This window comes from Arachis ipaensis, chromosome B2 (genome assembly GCF_059453495.1).
Source record: "Arachis ipaensis isolate K30076 ecotype BB chromosome B2, ASM5945349v1, whole genome shotgun sequence".
Lineage (NCBI taxonomy): Eukaryota > Viridiplantae > Streptophyta > Magnoliopsida > Fabales > Fabaceae > Arachis > Arachis ipaensis.
In genome coordinates this window covers 118,472,088-118,483,587 of record NC_142437.1, presented here as the reverse complement: position 1 = coordinate 118,483,587, position 11,500 = coordinate 118,472,088, and the positions used below count along the sequence as shown (strand labels likewise).

At 29.9% G+C, this 11,500-nt stretch overlaps 1 protein-coding gene across 3 annotated transcripts; it reads left to right on the top strand.

Moving 5' to 3' along the window:
* The first annotated feature begins 252 nt into the window (after positions 1 to 252).
* LOC107626033 (disease resistance protein RML1B) lies at positions 253 to 7,874 on the top strand. Of its 3 annotated transcripts, XR_015904941.1 has the most exons (6): positions 254 to 882; positions 4,451 to 5,546; positions 5,632 to 5,931; positions 6,032 to 6,707; positions 6,934 to 7,371; positions 7,482 to 7,874. XR_015904941.1 is itself a non-coding variant. In XM_016328803.3 (5 exons), exons 1-4 carry the CDS (start codon positions 383 to 385, stop codon positions 7,373 to 7,375), a joined length of 3,240 nt encoding a protein of 1,079 aa, XP_016184289.1. In that variant the 5' UTR covers positions 253 to 382; the 3' UTR covers positions 7,376 to 7,390; positions 7,482 to 7,874. The 3 variants fall into 3 exon arrangements, 2 of the variants coding, with proteins under 2 accessions (XP_016184289.1, XP_016184288.1); XM_016328803.3 differs by having other exon boundaries at positions 253 to 882; positions 6,032 to 7,390; XM_016328802.3 differs by having other exon boundaries at positions 253 to 882; positions 6,032 to 7,371; positions 7,482 to 7,717.
* The last annotated feature ends 3,626 nt before the right edge of the window (positions 7,875 to 11,500 follow it).

The following is an 11,500-nucleotide window of genomic DNA, read 5'->3' as shown; positions in this document are numbered from 1 at the left end:
ACATTCGATGGCATATTCTCCTTTCTCTAGTTCATCGTCTTCTTACTTTTTCTAAAAAAAAGTACAAATAAAAAATTCAAAATATAAAATAAGTATTTTATTTTTTAGTACTTCTTCTTCCTGTATGTCCTAAATGAGGACCATATATCGAGACACGGAGTAATCCTCAGCGTAATTGAAGGGGGATGAGCCACACTTAAGTAAAGCAAAGTTATCATTTATAGAGACCTTTAAATCAACGAAGAAACAACCTGGAAGAACTATAGCCACCTAGCTATCATTATGGTTGACTACTTTGACTTCACTCACTTAGCTCATTATATAACCTTAGTCTCTTCAGCTAAGAATTCATCACACCACACTAAAACACACACAACCTTCAATGGCATATTCTCCTTTCTCTAGTTCATCCTCTGCTTTCAATGTTCCTCTAATCAAACATGATGTCTTCGTCAGTTTTCGAGGAACAGACATTCGCACTAATTTTCTTAGTCATTTGACAACAAACTTGAAGCGTAATCAAATTGATTTCTTTGTTGACGATGAAAAGCTTCATCCTGGAGATGAGATTTCATCCACCCTCCTTCGAGCAATCGAGCAATCATACATTTCATTGGTCATCTTCTCCGAACATTATGCTTTTTCAAGATGGTGTATGGCGGAGCTTGTGAAGATTATTGAATGCATGGAACAGTATGAAAGGATTGTGATACCTGTTTTTTATAATGTTGATCCTTCTCATGTAAGGTATCAAAAAAGAACTTTTGCAGAAGCTTTTGATGTCCACAAAGAGAGATATGAAGAGAAAATTATGCAGAATTGGAAATCTGTTCTCAAGAAGACGGCAAATTTATCTGGAATTCATTATCCATCAAAATATCAGTAAGATCTTTCACCATGAAAGTATATGCTTTTGTTATGTAGCCTCTTTTACTATTTATTGTTTAATTTTATATTTGTTACCCCTATATTACATCAAATTAGTTTACTTTAAATAGATTAATAGAGAAATCGTATCTATACCATTTTCTATATAATTTTTGTTGTATTTGTTTTAGGTAAAAAATTCATTTTTTTTTTATTTCTTATGAATCACTTCTAATATTAAAGTTAAAAAATGTATAAAAAAGTGTACAAAAAAATACATATAGCATTTTTTCTTTAAATATTGTTGGCTAAAATCTAAATATTAAGAGAGATATGTATCTAGCAAGCAACAATCATAGCAACTAGGAAGGAATATATTATGGAGAGTGTTAGGTAAATAATGACTATCTTAAACAACATGAATAACTATTAATCAAATAAAAATATAATACATCCTAATTTAATACTACTAATTACATTTAAGATTAATTTATTCTTTTAACCCTATTAATTCACATTGTTCACACATTATTCAAAAATGTTATTGATTACCTATACTTTTCCATATATATTATATACATGGGTGAGTTTTATCGTATCCCTCTTAATTAAGAATAAAAATTATTCTTTCTAGTTGATTTTATTTGAATTTAATTTAATATTATATTATTAATCAATAATTAATAAATTATATTTTAAATTTCAATATTCATATTTGTATACTTTTATTCAAAATATTAATTAAATTTTAAAATATATAAGAGTTTATCTAATCCTAAAATATCCTTTAAATTATTTATAAAAGACTAAAATATTATTTTGAGTAATGTTAGTATGTTACAAAAGATTTAGAGCATCGTTTTTAACATTATAACAAAACAACCTTTTAGTATTAATAAAAAACTAAAATACCCTTTTAACTTAAAGATTTTTAACTGATATTAGAACTAAAATTTGAATAGGATTTTAAAAATATTAAAATATTCAGAGAGTTTATTATAAAAGATTAAAATGCACATTTAGCATTAATTTTAAAAAGACTAAAATATTTTTATAGTTTATTTTCAAAAAACTAAGAATAGTGAAATATTATTTTAAAATTAGTTTTAAAATATCTAAAATATCCTTATATGATTAATAATGATTATTTAATTTTATTAGAAAATATAAGTTTTAATTTTATATTAAAAAGACTAAAATACATTTATAGTTCATTTTTAAAAGACTAAAATACCTTTTTAGAATTAATTTTGTTTAAATATATTTAAAATTATAAATTTAAGTATTTAAAAATATTAAAATATCCATATAATTAATTTTTAAAAAAAAATTAAATCACATTTTAGGATTAAGTTTTATAAACACTAAAATATCCTTATATATGACTAATTAATATTGTTTGATTGTATGAAAAATTAGACATTTAAATTTAATTTTAAAATGATTAAAACACGGAAAGAGTTCATTTTAAGAAATCAAAATACGTTTCGAGAATTAATTTTAAAAGACTAAAATATTTTTATAATTAATTTTTTAAAAGACTAAATAATCTTTTAGGATTAATTCGGAAATTAAAATACTAAAATACTATAGGATGAAGAACGATTATTTGGTTTTTTTAGAAATTAGGAACTTGACTTTAATAATAAAAAGACTAAAATAATAGCTTCTAGAATTAAAGTTGTTTAATTGTATTAAAAAAATTGAATTTGATTTTAGAAAGACTAAAATAAAATATATTTCTAGTTAATTTTGAAAAGATTTAATTACCTTTTTAAAATTTAATTTGTTTAATTGTATTATAAATTTAAAACATGTGATACTAAAACATCCTCTTAATCATATTTTAAAAAACCAAAATATCTTTTTAGGATTAATTTTGAAAGACTTTATAAATAGTTTAATTATTCTGTCGATACAGAATAATTATTTTGTTAATTCCAATGTTTTTGTCATCACATAGACTTAATTACAAAATTTGAAATAATATAAAAATTTAATAAAAAATATAAAAACCTAATTAAAAATTTAATAAAATTATATGAACTGATACCTAATTAAGCCCATACAGTAGTGTATTAGTGTCTGAAATATCTTTAATAGTCTCACTTTCTTCTTTTTTAGTTATTGTTCATTATTTTGGAGAAATCCACATTCTTGTGTTGTTGTCCTATTCATATTCGGCTAATTTTTTTTAGAAATGGATGAGCATGCTGTTGTGTTATCCATTATTATGGGTAAGTTTGGTGTTTTTTATTTTTAATATAAAAATTCATTTTTTTAATTGAATTATCAAATTAAATCATCATATTTGAGCGTATGAAAAATTCAAAAAAAAAAAAATTTGAGGGTAATTTTATGATGGCTGAGATGTGAACTTTGTAAGTACATAAAAAAAATTCAGATTTATGATTTTAAAATAATAAAAAAATTTATAAACACAAATTTGATATTAAAATTTATTATTTCAAAAAAATAAAAAATTCATATACGCAAACCTAACCATCAGATTTTGATATCAAATTTTGATTTTTAGAATTTTTTTTAACTGTCTTCCACAATTTTGTGATATATTTTTCACTTTTATAATACATCAAAAGATATATTCCTCTCTAAAATTTAAAATAAAAATACTATTCTAACCATCCATTTATTTTATTAATCAATAAAATAACTATCTTTGAGAAAAAATAATTAATTTTAAAAGATTAAAATATTCTTTCTGAGTTAAAATTATTTAATTGTATTAAAAATTAGAAGTATCAATTTACTAATACTAGACTACTTTTTTTTGAATTTTAAAATGGTTAAATTTAGGATTAGTTTTAAAAGGAATTAAATAAATTACCTTTTAACGTTAACTTTGTTTAGTTGTATTAGAAATTTGGTTTTGATTAAAAAAAATATTATTTCACACATACATAAAAATATTAGTATAAGAATCAAAGTATTTTAATATCATAATTATTATTATCTTGGAATTCTAAATTGAATAAAGTTACATAAACAATTTTGAATCAAATATTTTCATAAATTTTCACATAGCTTTATAAATTTGTAATTACATAATTGTTAAATTTTATATTAATTTATATATCTATCTAAATTTCGTCACATGCGCGGATATAGATCTAGTTTCATACTAAATTGTACAAATAAACAGAATTATGCATTCACCTTAAGTTGGTCATATCTGTTTCAACGTAGAAAAGCAAACTGACAAAGATTTGCATGATTTTCATACTCTGTTGGATGAGAGTAAATGCACATTAGAATAAGAAACAGTAATAAATAATAATATTTAGTTACTTTAGATATTAAAAAAGTTAGCTACACATGGAAAAAAAATTCACTTTTATAAAAAAAAAGTTAAAAATTAATTTAATATATTTTACTAAATATCTAAATTGCTTGATATAATTAGTATTAAAATATAAATTCACTAAAATCACCAGCTTAAACTTGCTCATTTTCTTTTTTATTACTCGTCTCCGTTATTATTGTTTTTTTCCCTCTTCTTATTCTTCTCTATTTTTACTTGTACTATGATATACTTTCTCCTTTTCTTTTCCATATACGATAGAAATGAATCAGAACTCATCCAAGATATTGTCAAGAATATTTCGGAGAAATTATCGCATCTTTTTTCAAATGCACCCCAAGACCTTGTCGGAATTGATGAGCATTTTAAATTTTTTCAACCTTTAATGGCAATGGAGTCTGATGAAGTTCGAACTGTGGGGATTTGGGGGATGGGAGGCATAGGTAAAACAACAATTGCTAGAGCAATATTCGACAGATATGCCTCTCGATATGAAGGTTGCTGCTTTCTACAAAATGTAAGAGAAGAATCTCAGAAGTCTGGTGAACACAACTTATATGAGAAACTTATTTCTGAACTACTTGAGGGAGAACATCTCCTTGTGAAAGGATCAGCCCATGCAAGATCTATGTATGTTAAGAGAATGTTGAGTCGGAAAAAGGTGCTCATAGTGCTTGATGATGTGGATGCATTAGACAAGTTAGATTATCTAACAAGAGAAGCAATCTGTCTGGGAGCAGGTAGTAGGGTCATTGTAACAACAAGAGACGAGCAAATTCTAATTGCTAAAGGAGTGGATATAAGATACAAGGTTTGGGGATTGAGCTTTGAGAGTTCCCTTGAGCTTTTTTGCTTAAAAGCCTTTCACAAAAGCTGTCCTGAACATGGATACCAAGAGCTTTCAGAAATGGCGGTTAATTATGCAGAAGGCATTCCATTAGCATTGAAAGTATTGGGATCCTTTCTACACTCAAGGAGCATAAAAGAATGGGAAAGTGCATTGAGAAAACTCAGGGTTCATTCTAATGTGGACATCTATAATGTCTTAAAATTGAGTTATGATGGATTAGATGATTCAGATAAGAACATATTCCTTGACATTGCATTCTTTTTCAGAGGAGAATACATGGATAATGTTATAAGCTTTCTAGACTCTTGTGGTTTCTTTGGCGACATTGGAATAAGCACTCTTGAGCGTAAAGCTCTTATAACTATTTTCGGCAATAGAATAGGAATGCATGACTTGATACAACAAATGGGTTGGGAAGTCGTTCGCCGAGAATCAAACAAAGATTCTGGAAAGCTCACTCGAATAAATAAAGCTGAAGATTTCTGCAACTTATTGAAAAATAGTGAGGTAAGAAACTGGTACACCTATTTTGTTTTTGCTTGTATTAAACTATCACAATAGCATTTTGTTAGTACTCGTTTTTGGTTTTCAGGAAAAAAGTTTAGTAGAAGGCATTATGATAGACTTGTCCCAAATTGGAGATTTACACTTAAATGCCGACACCTTTAAAAATATGCCTCGTCTAAGATTTCTTAAGTTTTATGATCCTTTGAATCGAAGACAGTCCAAAGTCCATGTTCCCACAACCCTGGACCCGTTTCCGGCAAAACTCAGCTATTTGGAGTGGAATAGTTGTCCTCTGAATTCTCTACCATTAAGGTTTTGTGCAGAAAAACTTGTTGAGCTTAGGATGACTAACAGTCAAATTTCTAAACTCTGGGATGGAGCACAGGTACTAATACCAATATGAACTTCTGTTTTATCCATTTTCTTTTAATTGGAAATCAAGGATTTTTGCATAATGTAATGAATGTATCTCTAAATTGTTACAGGATTTTGTGAATTTGACAAAGCTTGACCTTAGTGGATGTATAAAGTTGGTAGAGCTCCCAGACTTGAGTAAAGCAACGAAGTTTAAAAGGTTAAACCTTTGGGGTTGTGAAAATCTATGTCAACTTCATCCATCTATTTTATCCATCCAAACACTTGAGGAATTGCAGCTTTATGGTTGCAAAAAATTGAAGAGTGTCAAAGGCAACACATATTTGAAATCTCTTAAAAGACTCGAGGTTCGAATGTGCTCAAGCCTGGAGGAATTTTCGGTGTCATCAGAGAAACTGACGACTTTGTATTTATCTTTTTTGAGAATTAAGAGTGTACCATATGAATTATATTGCTCTACATATCTTGTGTGTCTTTGTCTTTGGGATTGCAAAGAGCTAATTGAGCTTCCACACCATATCAAAACCCTATCAAGCTTATTGACTCTGGACGTAAGTGGTTGTTTTAGTCTTCGATCTATACCGGAGCTTCCACCATCTATTGAAGTGCTTCTTGCTAATGACTGCACATCACTGGAAAGAATATTCAGTTTGAAGGCAGAATTTAGTTTGAACAGAAGACATCTCTCATTTGAAAATTGCGTGAAATTGGAAGAGGAGTCGCTGAATGATATTGCAGAAGATGCCCATCTCACAATATTGAGAAATGTTTTGTTTTTTTTAACAGGTAAATATCAGATGATAAATTATTATCATTATCCTAGAATGGATGGTCGTATTTGTTATCCAGGGTACAAAGTTCCAGAGTGGTTTGGATGTCAGACAACAGAAGCGTCCATAACAATTGAACTTGATCAACCTTACTACCAATTGTTGGGTTTCATCTTCTGTTGTGTTGTTTCTCAAAACTTACCTCCTCCTTTTTTTAATAAATGGGGTTTTCTCAACATTAGGTGTGAATACGGCCACTTCGGAGATGATGTAAAGCACACATTTCTAATTACAAGGCGAAACTTTGTTCCTGAAAGACGACGGAACTCTGAAGATCACGTTTTTATTTGGACATATCAATTTCCTGATGAAGACATGTTTAGGGAAATTGAAATGTGTGATGATGATGACAGTACTAGCAACCAAAAGATGTCATTCGGATTCAGTGTTGATAGACATGATGAATATGGGAAGAGAGTAGAAGAATGTAAAAAACATTATTTTATAAAAGGGTGTGGAGTTGTGCCAATGTATGCCTCAACTGTCGTGGATGTCATTCAAAAACTTGAATTGGAGTTGAACCCTCATCGTCATAACTCCATCACAAGGCAGAGTATAGACGCACTGAAAAGCAAGATGATCCGGAAGATTAAAGGAAAATCACATCGACTCTTGAAGAAGTAAGTTGCATGATCAAAGGTATTATTAATCAGGCACATTCTAAAATGATTATAATTATAGAGTGTGCACGTTTATGTTATTGAAATGCACTTATTTTATTCATTTGCAGAGTAATCTGGATTTAAAAGGCAGCAAGGGGAGTAATACCACTACATTTGATTTTCAACATTAGCAAAAGCTTCATGCCGCTAATTCCACCTTGTACTACTATTTGAAAGTTTGTACAAACAGATGCACTTACATTCACTTTTGTGGTCTTGTGAAACTCTTATTTGATTTGTGTATCCTAATGTAATTGAACCACTTTTTGTCATGATTCTTGGGATTGCCACACTTTTTTTTACACAAGTGAGGAGTTTCTATTCTTAAGTTTTAATTTATGTATTACTGCATGTAAAGCCTTCTCAAATTCACACGATTTTAATTTATTCTAGTACTTCTAGCATTCAATCAAAGATTCTTGTTTCAATTTTAATAGCATGATACATTTTCATTAATTATACAGATTCTGTTAGCAGACATGAGTAAATGGTTTGAGTAATCATTTAAGCCCAATAATCCAAGCCTGCCTCCATTGAATTTATGCATCATTACCAAGTTTTATTTTTCTGTTTCTCTACTTACATATATGCACATGGTTCCTCTGTTGGTAGAGAGAGAGAGGCAGAGAAATAAAACTACTCTCATTAATCATTATTGTTGCTCAACTTCATTTGTCTCTCATTTGTCTCTCACTATTTCATTTGTCTCTCACCATTTCAAAACTAGGTCTAATTTATTCAATACTTAGTTACATTATCACATGACTCATCATAAAACTAATTTATACTTTGAGTGAGTTATGATTTATGCATTTAAAACTAAAAAATTTATTGACATACTATAATCCAATCTAGAGATAAAATAAAAAACCAAAAAAATTGGATATTAGAATGTGCAGAGTCACACTAAAATTTAAAGTTAATATAGTAAATGTAAACAAAATGAGTTTGAATTTTTTTTAATTGACAAGTTAGAACAGGGACTAATGACTCTCTGGTCAACTGGTCAAGTAGTAAAGATAATTAAAGAAGAGAATTTGACAACATCAAACATTTCAAATTCAAGCATATATTCAATCTTAACAGTTAACACTTTTAAGTCATGACAAATAATTATAACAATCGGATCGATAATTAATGTCAAGATACACACTAAAAAAATATATTTAAACAAAATTACTCTCAAGAATGAAATTATTTTTAAACTAATTAATTATTAGCGAGCTAAGAATGCCTAAAATTATTCATAAAAAAGAAAAATAAAAAGAACATTTTATTCGGATGGTTTCAGTGGCTAAGAGAAGGGGGTTGAATCTTAGCCCCCTTTTTGGTTGCTAACACTTGCTGAACTTCAGAGGAGACTTTTCTGTTTTAGCTCGTCACTGGACACGAGACATTTTCTTTTGTCTCGTTCCAAGTCACGAGACTTTTTGTTTTGTCTCGTCACTTTGCACGAGATACTTCTGGTTTTTGTTCCTGTGCAGTAGAAACAGAAATGGAGTAGAGAAGAAAGAGAATTACACCCAGATATATCCTGGTTCAGCTGCTAAGTGCAGTGCAGCCTACATCCAGTCTCCATCACAAATATGATGGAATTTCACTATAATCAATCTGATTACAACCTGTAAAGTGCTAACCCAACTTACAAGGGGATTCTCACAGAATCATGAAACACAACATAGATGAACAAAGGAACTCTAAGACATCTATGGCTTTTTCTTTTAATTTTGCACTCTCTGCCTTTTTCCGCTCTATGGCTTTTTCTTACAAACCTCACTGTTTGCCTTTTTCCATGAGACTCAAGACATGACAAAATTAAACAGAAAAATATTAAACAGAATACATTGAAGGAGAAGAGAAAACTGTTAGCTCAGGTAGCTCTGAGAACACTGTGCCTTGCACTCTCAAATTTTCTCCTTGCTTCAAACAGTGGCTGTCCACACTTATTATAGAAGAGAGGAGCCTCCACTTATTGAAGCCAAAACCGAACCAACTTCTTCCTCCTTCAACCAACAGAACCGGTTCGGCCACATAGAGAGAGAAGAGATAACCATGCAAAACCCAACATGCAATTACCTCTAGTCCTTTCTTGATCATCACCCTTCATCAATCCGAGCTCTCCATCCTTGGCTTGCTCTCCAAGATAGATTTCTGGCCCTTGATGCTTCATGATGATAATGACTTCATCTGCTTCAATCTCTGCCTCAACCATCACTTCGCCACTCTAGCTACTTCCTGTGGTGGTTGAGCAGAATCAAAGACAAGCCATGCTTCAAGAATCTCCCTTGCTGGCCGAATCTTTGCCTTCCATTTTGAGCATGAAAAACTCAAGATAACCTCACCAAATCTAACCACATTTGGTGAATATCTTAGCCACAGCTCATTTTTATTTTAGTATGTTTTCTTGCCATCATTAGCTTAATGGTCTTGATGCATGCAGCTTCTTCCTTTTCTTGGTTGATGAGCATAGCGTCCATAGCTTCCTGGACAAGGATCGAAGAAAGAAGCAAGAAAGAGATGAGAGAGAATAAACAACTTAGAAGAAAAGCAATTCAATGTGATAAACCACTTTGTTGGTTAAAGTTGCTTTTACTTCCTTAGCTTAGAGTGGCGTGTTGTCATAATAGCCATCAATCAATTCAGCTGAACATTTCTCTCTCATATTTCCCATGCATTAATTAACAATGTAATAGATTTTGAAATCCATCACATGGTGAAATACTTGGATCCGTTGGAAGCATTTTGCTTTCATTTTAATCTTGGTTTCGGACCAAGTTTGGAACCATTCATCACAAATGAGATTTGGGCTTGTAGCATTGAAATTAAAACTGGCCCAATTAGTTAACATTTGCTTTCCTGATGAATTTTGTTTCGGATCAAGCATGAGAAAATTAACCATGGGCTTGGTTGTAACAATATTGAGTTTGGCCCATCAATAAGAATTCAGCCACTTGTTATAAACCATGCATCAAGGTTGATTGTTGGGCTTAAACCAAAAGCTCATTTTTCGGCCCAACATAAAATCTGCACAACAAAATTATTAATTAAGCAAATATGAATTAAGATCAAATCAATAATTTTGTAATTAAATATTTTAATAATATTTGTTCATCATCAAAATTAAATAAGAGTTTTCGAAACTCATCAATCTCCCCCTTGATGACAAACATTATTAAAATTGAAATGGGAAAAATTTAAAAGGTTGAGTAAAGAATACTCCCTTTGAAGATTGAATTTCTCTCCCTTTCTAAATGTCACATGGCTCCCCCTTGATGTATGCTTGTTTTACCAAGGGAAGCACTTACCTGTAACATTTTAATCAAGCTTGAAGAACTATGTTATTTAGCATATTATTTGATGCTAAATGCTTGATTTATGAGCAGTTTTAATTGATAATCAAAACTCATTTGATATCATAAACTGATTTACTGCTCAAACTTATTCATACATCAAAAAAAATATCCAAACATTTTTCAAACATTTTCCTATTTAGGATATCAGAGCAGATAGAATGATGGAAAAAATATTTGAAGTACACATGATCAAAATAAGGCAGTTTTTATACTTTATATAATTTAAAGGAATGCCAAAAATAAGTTTTCAATCCAACAAGTTTATCAATGATGAATCAACAGCCAGGCATCAAAATAAATCAAACATCATTATAAATCAAATGCCATATGCAGTTCAAGCAGCAGTGACCAAGGTAAAACAAATGCAATAAACACATGCATTCTTTGAACAAGGTGATCATGAATTTTCAATTTGAAAATTTCATTCCCTGTTCTTATCCCCTGTTTTTTGTTTTTATTTGTTCTAATTTCAATTTTGGAAACTAAATTTCCTCCCCCTTTTGTCATCACGGGGGCACCTGCACAAAACATGATTATCATAGCAAAATATTCAAGATAAAGTAGCAAAAGTATTTCACAGTATCCTAGAGATTATCCTAGAGCAGGGAGTATTAAGTCATGCTCCTACAAAAAAATAGATTGAGCCTAATGGAGCCAATATCAAACAAAGTAAACAAACAGTTCATTAATCATCAGAAAAATTAATGTCTTCTTCCCCAACGCCTCCTTCACTA